Consider the following 14822-nt stretch of genomic DNA (forward strand, 5'->3'; position numbering starts at 1 on the left):
TTTTTCTATTGACTCATTGGTTATTTAGAAATATGTTCTTTAATTTCCAAATATTTGTGGATTTCCTAAATTTTTTTCTATTGTTGGTATTTAATTTTGTTTTATTGTGGTAGTGATCAGAAATCATATGTTGTATAATTTCAGTCCTTTTAAATTTATTGAGACATGGTTTATTTTTTAGCATCTGATCTATCCTGGAGAATGTTCCATGTGTGCTTGAAAGGAATATGTATTATGTTGTTAGGTGGAGTTTTATGTAAATGTCATTTAGTTCAAGTTAGGTGATCGCGTTGTTTGTCTTCTGTATCTTTGCTAATTTTCTGTCTAGTTTTATCAGTTGTTGAGATAAGTATTAAAGTCTTCAACTGTTATTGTTGAATTTTCTATTTCTCCTTTCAGTTTTGTTAATTTTTACTTTATTTTGGGGCTTGGTTGTCTTGTACATGTATGTTTGTAATAGATATGTCTTAATGGTTAATTGCATTTCTTAATCTTACAAAATGTCTTTCTTTGTCTCTAGTAATATTACTGTCTTACAGCTTATTTTGTATGATTTTAATGTAGCTACTCTTGGTTTCTTATAGTCACTGTTGCGTGGTGCCTTTTTCTTTAAATGTTTTAAAAAATTTTTTATTGGGGAATAGTGTGTTTCTCTAGGGCCCATCAGCTCCAAGTCGTCCTTCAACCTAGTTGTGAAGGGCACAGCCCACTGGCCTGTGTGGGAATTGAACTGGCAACCCTGCAGCTCAGAGCTCACACTCTAACAAACTGAGCCATCCTGCTGCCTTACCCTTCATTTTTAAAGGATAGTTTTGCTGGATGTATGGAATTATTGATTGACAGTGTTTCTTTTAGCACTTTGAATTTATCATTCCACTGCCTTTTGTCCTTCATTGTTTTTTTTTATGTGAAGTCAGCTGTTAATTGTACTGCAGTTCCACTGTATAAGTTTTTTTTCTGTTGCTTCTTTCAGAATTTAGCCTTTGTCTTTCAACAGTGTTAGTCTAGGTATTGCTCTTTCTGTTTATCCTATTTGGGTTTTAATTTATCTTCTTGTTTTGTAGATTAATGTTTTTCGTCAAATTTTGTAAGTTTTCTGCCCTAATCTCTTCAAAATTAATCTCTTCAAAATTAAAAATTAATCTCTTCAAAATTAATCTCTTCAAAATTAAAATATGTATATATATATATATATATATATATATATATATTTAATTGGGGAAGGAGAACAGGACTTTATTGGGGAACAATGTGTACTTCCAGGATTTTTTTCCAAGTCAAGTTGTTGTCCTTTCAATCATAGTTGTGGAGGGCGCAGTTCAGCTCTAGGTCCAGTTGCTGTTGTTAGTTGCAGGGGGCACAGCCCACCATCCCTTGTGGGAGTCAGATCGGCAACCTTGTGGTTGAGAGGATGCGCTCCAACCAACTGAGCCATCCAGGAACTCAGCGGCAGCTCAGCTCAAGGTGCCGTGTTCAATCTTAGTTGCAGGGGTGCTGCCCACCATCCCTTGCGGGACTCAAGGAATTGAACTGGCAACCTTGTGGTTGAGAACCCACTGGCCCATGTGGGAATCAAACCGGCAGCCTTCGGCGTTAGGAACACAGCGCTCCAATCGACTGAGCCACTGGGTCTGCCCCTCTTCAGATACTTCTTTTTCAGCCCCTTTTGCTCTTTTACATTTGATGCTCCCATTACATATAACTTAGTATGCTTGATATTATCCCACATCTCTCTCTGGTTCTCTTTATTATATTCTTTTCTCTGATCTTCATATTGGAAAGTTTCTGTTAATCTTCAAGTTCATTGGTTATTTCTCTTTTTCAAAATTTGTTGTTGAGCTCCTCAAGTGAATGAAAAATTTTTGTTACAATACCTTTCAGCTCCAGGATTTCCATCTAGTTCTTTTTATTTTTGATTAAGATTAATTGATGTAACATAAAATCCACTATTTTAAAATGTACAGTTCAGTGGTTTTAGTATATTCACAAGGTTATGCAACCATTATCACTAATTCCAGAACATTTTCATTACCCCGTAAAGAAACCTTATACCCATTAATTAGCACTCACTCCTTCCCCACTTGGCCCAACCCCTAGCAACTACTGAACTACTTTTCATCTTGATGGATTTGCCCATTCTGGACATTTCACATAAATAGCATCATATAACATGTGGCCTTTTCCATTTGGCTTCTTTCACAGAGCTTAGTGTTTTCAAGGTTCATCCATATTGTAGCATGTATCAGTACTTCATTTCTTTTTATGGCTGAGTAATATTCCATTAAGTGGATATGAATACGCGAGGTCTGACAATTAAGTTTGTGAACTTGCCATTGTGCGCTTACATTGGCAGCACTGTACAAACAGCTCAATAAAGTTTCATAACCTTGGTATATCAGTGTCTCAGAGCTGTGTTTGTGTCGACGTGTGGTGGTGTCTTGCTAAGTAGTGTTCATTATTGTTGTGTGTTTTTGTGTGGCATTGCAAGAATGTCTGAGCTTGTATTAGAGCAACGAACAAACATTAAATTTCTTGTTAAACTTGTCAAGAGTGGAAGTGAAATCAGGGACATGTTAGTCCACGTTTATGGGGATAATGCCATGAAGAAAATGGCAGTCTACAAATGGATTAAACATTTTCTGAGGGGAGAGAACACATCACTGATGAAGAGAGGTCAGGGCGGCTAGTAATGAGCAGAACTGATGAAAACATTGCAAAAGTTCATTGACTTGTGCGTCAAAATCATTGGCTAACTGTGAGAAGCATAGCAGACCATGTAAACATTGATAGAGAAACAGTTAGGCAAGTTTTAATTAAAAATCTTGGCATGACAAAGGTGTGTGTAAAAATGGTCCTGAAGGAGCTCACCGAAGAACAAAAGCAAAGGAGAGTTGAAGTTTGCCAATACCTTTTGGAGAGGCAAGACGATGTTTTGGGCTGTGTTATCACTGGGGATGAAACATAGGTGTATTAATATGACCTTGAAACACGTCAAAGTGCACAATGGAAGTCAGCTAATTCTCCACGACCAAAAAAGTTCCATTAGTCCAAATCAAGTCAAAACGATGTTGCTAATCTTTTTTGATATCAGAGGGATTGTTCATTATGAATTTGTACCAACTGGACAAACAGTTAACCAAGTTTACTATTTGGAAGTGCTGAAAAGGCTGCGTGAAAAAGATGTAAATGATCTGAACTTTCCGCCAACAATTCATGGCTCTTGCATCACGACAATGCACCAGCTCACACGGCACTGTCTGTGAGGGAGTTTTTAGTCAGTAAACAAGTAACTGTATTGGAACACCCTCCCTATTCACCTGATCTGATCCTCAATGACTTCTTTCTTTACCTGAAGAGAAAGGAAATAGTGAAAGGAAGACATTTTGATGACATTCAGGACATCAAGGTAATAGGACGACAGCTCTAATGGCCATTCTAGAAAGAGTTCCAGAATTGCTGTGAAGGGTGGACTAGGCACTGGTGTCTGTGCATAGCTTCCCAAGGGCAGTACTTCAAAGGTGACCATAGTGATATTCAGCAATGAGGTATGTGGCACTTTTTCTAGGATGAGTTCGCGAACTTAATTGTCAGAGTTTGTGCCACATTTTCTTTATCCATTTATCAGTTGATGGACATTTGGATTGTCTCCACTTTTGGCTCTATGGTAATGCTTCATTTATTTCTTTTTAATAATTTCTGTTTATGTTTGCTGTTTCATGAGTTATAGTCATCATACTTTCCTTTAATGCTTTAATCATGATATCCTTCAGTTATTTGAACATATTTGTAAATGGCTGCTTTGAAGTCTTGACCTTCTAAGTCAAACATTTTTGCCCTCTCAGAATTAACTTTCCACTGACTGCTTTTTTCTTCTCTGTATGGAGTGCACACTTTCCTTTTTCTTTGTATGTCTAATTTTTTGTTGAAAATTGGAAATTTTGGATAGTATAGCAACTCTGAATTCTGATTTTATTCCCCCTGAGGGTTGTTGCCATTGTTTTGTGTGTTTAGTAACATGTCTGTACTAAATCTGTGGAGTCTGTTTAATGTGTAGTATGTGACTGCTGTTATGCTCAGTTTTTAGTTTTTATTGTATTTTTAATCCTGACTTAGCAGGAATTAGCCTTGTATCATTATAGCTTAGTGGTCAAACAGTGTTTGCTTTTGGCTTGTACTTACATACTTTATTCCATTGTATGCTTCTCCCTTATGCTGATTGCGTGTTTTCAAAGTTCAAGCAATTTTTAAAGTTTGCCCTGGGTTTTACTTTCCTTTGGGATCTCTTGCATTTCCTCTGTGTGTGTGCCCCATCTCATGGCTTGCCAGAGATTTGTAGATAGCTTGATCCCTCTGTGGTCTCTCCTGCATGGGTGGTAGAGAGTTTATTAAAAACCCTGGTGGCTGTCTTATTTTCTGGATTTTCCTGGTAAATGTCTGGCTAATGTGCTGGTCCTTTGCTTGCCACAACTCCATGCTTGCTGAGCCACTGTTTCTTGCCATTTGTTTGGCACCGAGAGCACTACTATTACTGATAACGCTGTTTGAGGTGGATTTTTTTTTTTTTCTGTGCTTCTATCAAAATTATGCCAGCCTCTTCTGTAAGTGAATCTGCTGGTTTTCAAGGCTTGCCTTGCCCTTGTATAATTACCATGGTAACACAGCTGGGATGGAAGATGGGAACAACCCCAGGCAAGAATACCACAGATTCCCACTGTTTTTACCTGTGGTTTTGTGGTTTTTCATGAGTAACCACTTCTTCATTTGTTTTATGTTTTTGGCCAATTTCCATAGCTCTCAAATCATTGTTGACAGATTTTTTTTTTTCAAGTTATATTGCCTTTTGGGAAGAGCATTTGCTGATCTACTTATTCACTTATTCTACCATACCCGGACTCCTTCCTTCCCTGATAGGTTGACTTTCCATTAACAAAAACTTTGAGATGCTATGTAAGAAGAGGTGTTTTTTTTTTTTTTAACTGCATAATCAGGAATACCAAAAGGTAAATGTTTTTAAACATTTAAAACAGATTTAAAATAGAATTGTGGCATATTTTCCTACTATTTCCCTTGAATTCCTATAGAACAGTTTTTATTGTTTAATTAGAGTTATTTATTTTGTATAATGTTTATTTATTTCTTTATTATTTTGTATAATATTGTTTTAAATTAAGTAAATAAAATTTCTTTAGGATTTTGAATTAAAACATTTTTCATTCTTTTTTTAAAATTATATCTTACAAGCAGATCTTATATCAACCAATAATAATAATAACAAAATTATTGAGTGCTTACATTGTTGTAAACACTTTACATGTTTGAACTCTTTTAGTCCTAACAACTCCTTGAATTTGTTATAAGCATCATTTCTATTTTATAAGTAGGGAACTTCAAGTCACTCTACACCTGGTGGTGGAATAGTTGAAAAGTACTTTCCGTTAAGTGAGATTGTAAATAGAATCAACTTTGCTATTAAAATTCTTAAGAATATTTGCATATTTTCTTAAAATTTGGTTTGGATGATGCTCAAAGGATGGCTTAGTCTAGAATAGATATTCTTTTTGGAGAAACATTCATTTCTAAGCTATTATTTGAATATTTTAATAAAGAAATAGAATAAAGTAATATAAATTCTTGGTTCTAAAGAATAATTGTTTTTAAAGTCTCAGTCCACTTAACTTTAAAAAGTATTAAAATTTTGTAATTTGAGAAGGACCATTTCAAATTTCTATTTCTTAAAGATAAGCTGGCTGAAACTAATAAAAAAAAAAAGATAAGCTGGCAGGGAGACTTTTAATTAGGTAAAGATAGTTAAGAAGAGGAAATAGGAGTCTTGTATTTTTCTTGGGTTTTGTTATCCTGGAAGTTGTGTTTGGGGGCATAAAACTATTGGTGGAAGGTAGAAGAAAAGGTGTTAAGGAGCAGAAGAGCTATTCTTTTAATTAATTGTAATTATTAAGGATTATAAATCCATATTTTCATGATTGGATCAGTGCATAAAACCACAGCACAAAATCACACCACTACTGTTTGGCTGATAATAGCATTCTCTTGTTTCATGTAAGCAAGAGAAAATAGTCTTTTGAGACCTTAATTTGCAAATCTAATTATAGATTAAAATTGTGGTCACATTGAGAAATAGATTTTATATTTATTAAAAATGTATCTTTAATAAAAATATCTTAAATTTATTTAGTTTTACTTACATTGTATTTAAGTGGTTTTCAAATTCAAGTCACTTCTGGAATCTCCTGAGGTGCTGTGTGATATAGTAATAGTTTTTAATTTGACAAAATTAAATGCCTTCCTAATGGAATCCATTTATCACTAGTTAGAATGACCAGTCATTAAGGATTGTGAACAATATCCTTTAGCTGGTGGGTGTTTTTTTTCTCTACATTTTTTAATGAATATTTTTGAAAGATTTTTAAAAATAATGCTTTTATAAAAAGCCATTTATTATTTAAAAAATGGTAATATTCCTATTGAATTTTTAAATAATAGACTATTTTCTAGAGCAGTTTAGGTTTATAGAAAAATTGTGCAGAAGGTGTAGCATTTTCCCATATATCCCCCTTCTCCCTCAGACTTTCTATTAACATCTTGCATTTCTGTGGTACATTTGTTATAATTGATGAACCAATATTGATATTCCTCTTGATTTTTGAAAACAATTGTGATCTAGTTTAATAGATGAATAGTTTTTGTAATCCTTATACATACTCAGTTGAGATAAGTATTGTTCATTTATCACTGACTTTTTTAATACTCCTATTGACAGTGAAACATAATTACTCTGATCTTTTTAGGGTGGAATAATAAATGATGGTTCTGAATTGATCGGTCCTGTTGAAGCTTATTCGGATTCTCTCACTGATAGCTTTCCTGAGTGTAGTACAGAAGGTAAGAGATTTTTTTCTTTTTTCATTTCACTAGTTTTGATTACAGAAGACTATAAAGCATATTTGCATTGCAAAAAAAATGAATATAGGAATTTGATGAGAGTACTTCATTAATTCTAGGATGCTGTTTTTTTTTTTCATATTTATTTTAACGTCACTGGTATTGGGTACATGATATTGGGTTGATGCTATCTTGCATTTAATTGACAGCTTTTTTCTTTCTTAGTGATATAATCATTCCTCCTACAGCTAATGGCATCTTAGATTTGATGAAATGTGGTACAATGAGTATTAAAAATTTGTTTTCTCTAGAATAAGAATGCCTTACTTAAGTTTACTTAGCAGCATCTGACTTTTAGACAATTTCAAGATTGACTTTAAAAGTTTAGTCATGTACCCAAAGAATGAACCTAAGGCAGTTTTAGTGTTTTTGATGTGTTTTATAATAAATAACAGTGTAAACCAAAGCAATTTTTGTACTTTTAATCACTTTAATTCAGGAATGCCTATTCTTTTGTTTTATTTCTCTGTTAATTTATCCTTGAATTTTTATGAAGATTTAAAATACATATGTTTTGGTTTTTGGATTTCCTTAGCTAGTTTTCTTCCAGGGAAGATTTTGGAATTAAAAAAAGATGATTTGGGGACATTGATGGGGCGAGTCTTTAAAAATAGGTAGATTTGTTTGATTTGGCTTAGGTTTGATTTATATAAAAGTAAAATTACAGATTAGATAGTATTTCTTGATCTCTTTCGTACGTAAGAGTTTATGCGTGCTCCCCCAGTGGTGCGGCGGTAGGACTCTCGCCTGCCAAGCACGCGACCCAAGGTTTGATTCCCAGCCGGGGAAACGGTCGCCTTTCTGACTCTGGATGGTGAACACACAATGGGATTAATAGATGATGTAATACAGAATTGTACACCTGAAATCTATGTAAATTTACTAACAATTGTCATCCCAATAAATTTAATTAAAAAAAAAAAGAGTTTATGGCCGAAGAGCATGCTTTACGAGCCTAACATGGATGGTAGCCATAATTTCATTGTAGTGATGTTTTTGTGTGGGGATATATATTGATGTCCCACATCAATAGACATATTGATGTCGATCTATTGCAGCAAAGTGCCATCTTGATTTGGTGAGAGCAACACGTTCCCAACCATTATGTAGGCTCATGCACTTAAAATACGGTTTTCTTTTGGTACCGCCGTATTGAGAAGTGATTAACTTTTCTTGTTTTTCATGGTGGCTCCTGTTAACTTTAAAGCAAGGTCCGTTAATTTATACTCCATGTTTGGAGTAATGTATGGGGACCTCAGGCCCAGGGGTCTCCACTGAATCCGCAGTACCTTTGACACCATCCTGAATCAGCCAAGGTCATAGAAAAACATTGTTCACAGTAATTTTACTTTACAGTCCATCATGTTTTTTGGGAAAATATATATCCATTCTCCGCGATCTGTTTTGATCCGAGATCCTTAATAAACTTTGGAAAATCTAGTCCCTTCTTGGGATCCCAATGTGATTTCTCTTTCTAGAACTATTTTCCTTGGGAAGTAACGTATCTGGGATAACCTGATCTGGCTGTTGTCTTAGGGATACTCTACTCCTGAGAAAGAGGCAGAGTGTCTTTACTGCCCATAAAACGTGCTGATCTGGTGACGTCCAATAGAGGATACATGGGAGAGTTGAAAGTATTTCTAGGAGAGTATTCAATGAGGAGCTCTTAGAAATTGGAGAATATTTCTTTTCTCTTTTTGTTTTTTGATATAGGACTTGAAGGTTGTGTGATTTGGGAATGGTTATATTCTTTTGTTATCCATTATAAGGCTTTGTTACTAGGTGGGAGTCAGCCACGGTGAGATAGGGTGTTTCGGAGGCCTGTTGTAGTGTAGGGTAATCAGGGATGGGAGCACCGTAGAGGTCGTCTGTCCTTTGCTGTAGTGGAGGGGGAAGAGGAGGAGCATTACTAGTAGGAAGGCTATTCTTAGGGTGCTGTTCTAGAGGATGCAGAGCTGTTCTACTTAAAAAGGTGGCTGTATGAGTGTTAAAGGAAATATTACCTAAAGCTAGGGTGGGTCAGTAATTTATTGTCCAATCTGGGACACTTCCGAGAATTAAATAAGAGCCCTTTAGTAAGTACCAGCAGATACCAAGCATAAACCAGGACTGCCTTGGGCAAACTGGACAGTATGGGCCACCCTACGTAAAGCAGTTGTTTCAGAGTTTCCAAGTTGGGTTTTCCTTGGAAGACTTTCTCTTTTAGGACTATGCTTTTATCAGAGAAATTGGGGGCAACACTTTTGTTAAAAACACAGGAAAAGACTTATTCCTAGAAGTAATATTGACATTTTATCCTTTAGGACATAGTTTAGTTTTCCAGCTATGTTATCATCTCTAAAATACACTGTGATCCATGAAGAATGAAAAATGTGGAACTGGAAATGCTGCTAATGCTTACGTTTTTTACCCCCTCCGTTTACAAAAAGCCTTTATGCTTGGCTAATTAATCCTGCTGAAAGACACCTTGTTGACAGATACAGATTGGAGTGTTAGACAGCTCTTGCAAATTCATTGCTGTTTGAGAGGGGAAAGGACTTTTAAATATCATGAGATTGTCTGGCAGACTGGGTAATGTAAGATTTACTTTCGTACCAAAAGGTCTGCAAACCCCAGAGACAACCAAGGGAGAGGGCCTCTAGTAGCAAGAGCAGGAAAGCCGGCAGCCAGCCAAGCCCCACAGGTATGCAGTGAAATGGAGGGTTGTAGAGGGATTGTGGTTGGCAAATGCTGTGGTTTGGGTATAGAGCCAAAATGTGAGAAGATGATTCATTCTATAACAACTCCTTTGAGTGTAGTATTTTACATGGTGTTTTGAAGGTAGATTCAATTTTCATACTTGTGAATTAGTTTGCTATTGGAATGAACCAGAAGGGCAGATCTTAATATACAGTCTGCTGTTTCAAGGTCCTTCTACCTGTTTCAAGGTAGAATTATTATAGAATGATGTGGGCAAGTATATCACCTCTCAGAGAACAGATGTAGAGGCTAAGTGATCATTATTTTTATTAGAACCATAAAAATGCAGTAATTTTAAGTTACCTTGAAAAGAAGTTTTCTGAGGAAAACATAAAGACCTGGATTAGTGGTTTAAAAAAAATTATTTTATAGTACAGTGGGATAGAGCAGGGATGTCCAAACTTTTTCAACGTTTTTCACAAAGGTCCATACGCGGTAAAATACACAAACAGCGGGGCCACTCACTCGAGGTGAAGTACGTATTGCCTCACCTGGTTTGTTTAAGTAAATTAAATATATTTTTGTAATTTGCTGCGGGCCAATTAAAAATGGATTACGGGCTGCAGTTTGGACACCCCTGGGATAGAGGTAACACCCTTAAGATTTCATAAAAACAGTAGTTTGGTGATTAACTAGTAAATATATTTTATCTAATATGAAATTATAAAGTTATTCAGTAGGTTTTTAGATAAAAAGTTAATATTGTTTTATGATTTTAAAACGAAATGCTGGTTACTCTTGATCTCCTTTGTTCAGAAAAATTAAGCTATATATTTTCTCAAAGATGAAAGATTTAATTGATTGTTAACATCTTACTTCCTTTTTAAACTTCCATCTTTTGTTGGATTAAACTTAGCCATGAATTTACTATGACATTTGTGGAACCCTGGCCAAAACAATGCATGGGAATTGAGCTTCTTGACATATTTCTCTCATCTGTTGGTCTGTTTGAAGGATGTAGGTTGCTTTACTGCCATGCTGGCCTTGATATTGGAGACTTTGATGTTGGTATAGTCTCATCTGGTAACCTGTGTCATTTCCTCTTTCTAATACATTACTTCCTTCGCAGTTTTGGGAGGGACATTTTCCATGTGTATGTAACCAATAAGAGAATAATTAGGGGATCATGACCACAAATACAAATTGAGATATAACTTCTTAATATGAAGTAGATCTCAAGAGTGAATATTCTTATGGGTCTTCTGGAGTAGCCATATATATCTTTTTTTTTTGGCCTGTAAATTGTGGGTTAGGAGCTCCTAAGTGCTCATTTAAATAAAGTCTCCACAAAGGATTTATTATTAAGCTTTCTTGAACTAATCGTTTTAAAATAGATGAAGTGTACATCTTGAGCATCTATTGCTGGTCTATGTAAGGGATCTCGTAAAATCACTTCCAGTCCAAGATTTGTGTATTTATTTGCTGGCAGGCTAATAATTTTTTTCCATTATATATAATAGAGAAGCATGAAGATTATAATTAATAAGTGTTAAATTGAATAATGTTGATTATGTTATATTGGAGGGACTAATTGGAAAGGTATGTAGTTATTTAAGGTGAAAAAATTATTTGGTGTCAAAATATCTTTATTATTTTTTTTCCCCTTTTTATTGTTTATTATTTTCATTTATTTGATGTAAAGTTGACGCTTTGAGGCAGGGCTATTTTAAAAAGGAATATGCTTCAGTTGATTGGATGCTTACTCACTTTAATCTATTTTTAAGACAAACTTAAAATCTGCACTACATGGTATAGTGTAAGTTGACAAAATACAGCAAGTCTAATTAAAAGTAATTTAAATTTAAGTAGAATTTACAGTAAATGTCCACTAGGTGGCACCACGAGAACTCTAAATCTTGTTATTGGGATTAGTCTAGGCCCTCTATTTTAAAGTATGCTTATTTAGTTTGAAGTTCTTTTTTTCTCTTAAGGGCTTATCTTGTTAACTTTTATTCACTGCCCCTTATTAGTTAAATTTTCTTTGGTCGGGAGCTTAAAATAAATAGGAAAAAAAGAACAGCTCACTGTTCTCAAGATAAACACAAATGAGAATGTGTCATTGTGTGTATTTGTGCATGTAAAACAAATGATACACATTACAAATATTGACTCTTAAAAACCCAAGGACTATTGAGATAATGTTGAATAGAACTTTAGACGTTGGGTGAGGCAAATAAAAACTCAAGATATTAATGTGTTGTAGGAATCGATTTGAGACTAGAAGGAACATCAGGAATGATATAGATAAATCCCTTATTTTGCAATTATTATTTTTTAATTTTTTAAATGATTTTTTCTTGTCCTGCTTTTTCTTTTTATTGTGGAGCAGAAATAATTTTAATGAAACGAGAAATATTTGCACTATGTTTCATTCTCCAAAGCAAGTACTGGATAAAATTCATTTTTGAGGGTGAAGAGGTTTGTAAATTCCTTTTTACGAAATTGTTACCGACCCTTCTGGCTAAGGGACCCAACCCAAGGTCCGTCTGCTCAGTACTGGTCTCACCAATAGAACGAGACTGATTTCGGTAAAACGGAGTAGAAACTTTACTCTTTGATCAGGAAATGAGAAGGGTGAGCTCACGCTGTAAGGGTACCTTCTCCCGTATTTTACAATTAAAATAGGAATTTCCGAGAGGTTTAGTACCTTAAGGTTTGTGCTTAAGGCAGTCAAGGTACTCTGGGTGTTTAATAGCAATGACAGAACTGTATTTTGTGAAATGAAGAATTTTAACTTTATCAAGAGGAAGACAGTGGGAATACATACTATTTGGTATAGAAAGCTCAGTGTGAGCTGCTTGTGTGCTGGTAACAAACAGGTGTGATTTGCAGAGAAGTTTATGAAGAGTAGCAGCATAAAAAGTTCGTTAGGTAGAAAGGGAAGCCAACTCATAGATCTTTGTTGTTCATGATACGATAACAGTATTAGGGTTATAATTGTGATGAATGTGTTGTTTTCTGAGCTCATTCTGTTTTTCACCAAACATACAGTAGATATTCTGATGCTCTTTTCATAAAATTTCAAGAGTGAAGCATAGACATGTCTCAGGGATGTTATAAAAAGGTGAAACATCAAAGGAATGGTTCTTTTAGGAACAATAGCTATTAATAAATCATGGTAATCAAGTTCAAGAATCTTAACTAGTATTAGAATCTTAACTAGTATTAGAATCTTAAGTAGCATTAGAATCTTAACTAGTTTTAGATTTAGGTATTCACTTAAAAATCATATTTATAAGGGTTTGTTTCTTAATGGAAATTGATATGTGTTCTATCTCAGGGTAACCTTTGTTCTGCTGGCTAGATACCTTGCTTTGTGTGTGAAGCATGAGTCATTGCTACCAGGAAAAGTAGAAATTCCCTTTCATTGACTGTGGCAATATTTGAACCTCAGGGTGCAGTGAAAGCTATCAGCTAATAATAATGAGGCCATGTACTTTATATATAGTCGCCCATGAGAGACCACCTGTTGTTCTAAAGAAAACTGGTATCTTTTTGCAGACGGTCTTCAAATACAGATTTCTGATAGTTTATAGTATAAAGATTTATTCTGTGGCAACTCAACCTTTTCCCCTGATGCCTGTCTTTGAGAGGTGGTGTCCTAGACAGGTTGCACTATACTGCCTTACTCTGAGCAGTTCAAAGCACAGAGGTGAGGGGAGGTAGGTGAACTGGGATGCTAAATAAACCCCTCATGTCTGTAGCTGCTTTTTAGCCAGTCACCTGGGGCCCTCTAATAGCCCCGAGACTTGAATCTCTGTGAAATGAATCTGGAGGCAGAACGCTTTCATAGAACCTTTGACTCCCTACCCCACCCCCCTGCCCTCATCCCTTCCAAAAAAGGCTTAGGTTTTTGACTTGACGGCATTGGTGAAGGATGGACCTTTTACTCTCCTGATCACCTAGAGGGCCCTTTTATACCGTGTTTCCCTGAAAATAAGATCAGGTCTTATATTAACATTTGCTCCAAAAGATGCATTAGGGCTTATGCTCAGGGGATGTCATCCTGACAAATCATGCTAGGGCTTATTTTCCAGTTAGGTCTTATTTCCTGGGAAAATATCGTACACGGATTGACTTCAGGTTGGTTTAACTTTTGACAAATAGTGTCTGTTGTCAGTTGTTGCTTTGCCATATCCACAGTTTTCCTCCTACTCACCTTAATGAAAACCTCTTACTTGTTTATTGCTCCCTATATTTTACTTGTTAACTCTCTTTCTGGGTTATAGAGAGCTAGTCTCTATTTCATGTGATATTTACGAGTATGTAGCTTTGTATAAAGCAGGGTGGATGACAGGACCGTGATTTCAAGGAATTGAGCAAGCACTGTATTAAGTAGATATATTAAAGATATTAGAGAAATAAGCTAGTTACTGAATGTTTAAATAGATATTATTTATTGCTGTGGTGGTGAAGGGGCTATTATTCTTGAGCTGTTTGGAGAATACTTCATTGAGAAGAAGGGAATTTAGAAATTCCTTAAATATGGAAGAGAATGGTATCAGTGAACTCCAGAAAAGGTGATTAGTTGTATAAGGTTGAGATATGATAGGGTTAGGCTTTTTAGGTATGGGAGGGAACATCTTAAGAGGAGAATTGAAGAAGATAGGCAAACAAGTGTCAGGAGTTAGTCTGCTTTAAACAAATCTGTCTTTATAATCATTTCTGTCTTCTAAGTCAGGAATTCTTGGCACGGGCTGCTAGATAACTCATACAGGCTTGTATTCTGTAAATGATATTGGTATAACATATCTTTATTTTCAGGTTCCCAATTTTAGTCTTTTTTGTATCTCCTTTGATATCCTTCATGTACGGAGCCTTAAGGGCTTGTCATACACGTGCAAGGAATGTAAGAGTCAGCTGTAATCCTGCCAGACAGAGAAAATTACTTTTAGTGTTTAGTGTACTTTTCTAGCCTTTTTTTTCTGTGTTTGTGTTTTTAAATTAGAATTATAGTGTGTGTGTGTATGTGAGTGTGTATACACATATACATATATGTACACACACCTATATGCTACTTTGCAGTTTGTCGTCTTTGCATAATAGGTTACGAATACTTTAGCATTAAACATTCTTCTATAACATTTTTAATAGCTGTGTAATATATAGATATGAACCATATT

The 14822-nt window shown here is 35.2% G+C and overlaps 1 protein-coding gene across 8 annotated transcripts in view; it reads left to right on the forward strand.

The window, feature by feature from the left end:
* The window catches only part of RPS6KC1 (ribosomal protein S6 kinase C1), a 141881-nt gene that overhangs the window by 30427 nt on the left and 96632 nt on the right, over positions 1-14822 (forward strand). For 7 of the 8 annotated variants that reach the window (XM_081026976.1, XM_081026974.1, XM_081026978.1 and 4 more), the window contains one exon: positions 6807-6900. In XM_081026976.1, coding sequence (XP_080883102.1) covers positions 6807-6900 — 94 coding nt within the window. Of the gene's footprint in view, positions 1-6806; positions 6901-9561; positions 9644-14822 lie in introns of all 8 variants that reach the window. The other variant, XM_081026979.1, reaches the window with a different exon arrangement.

This window comes from Rhinolophus hipposideros (genome assembly GCF_964194185.1).
Source record: "Rhinolophus hipposideros genome assembly, chromosome: 19".
Classification (NCBI taxonomy): Eukaryota; Metazoa; Chordata; class Mammalia; order Chiroptera; family Rhinolophidae; genus Rhinolophus; species Rhinolophus hipposideros.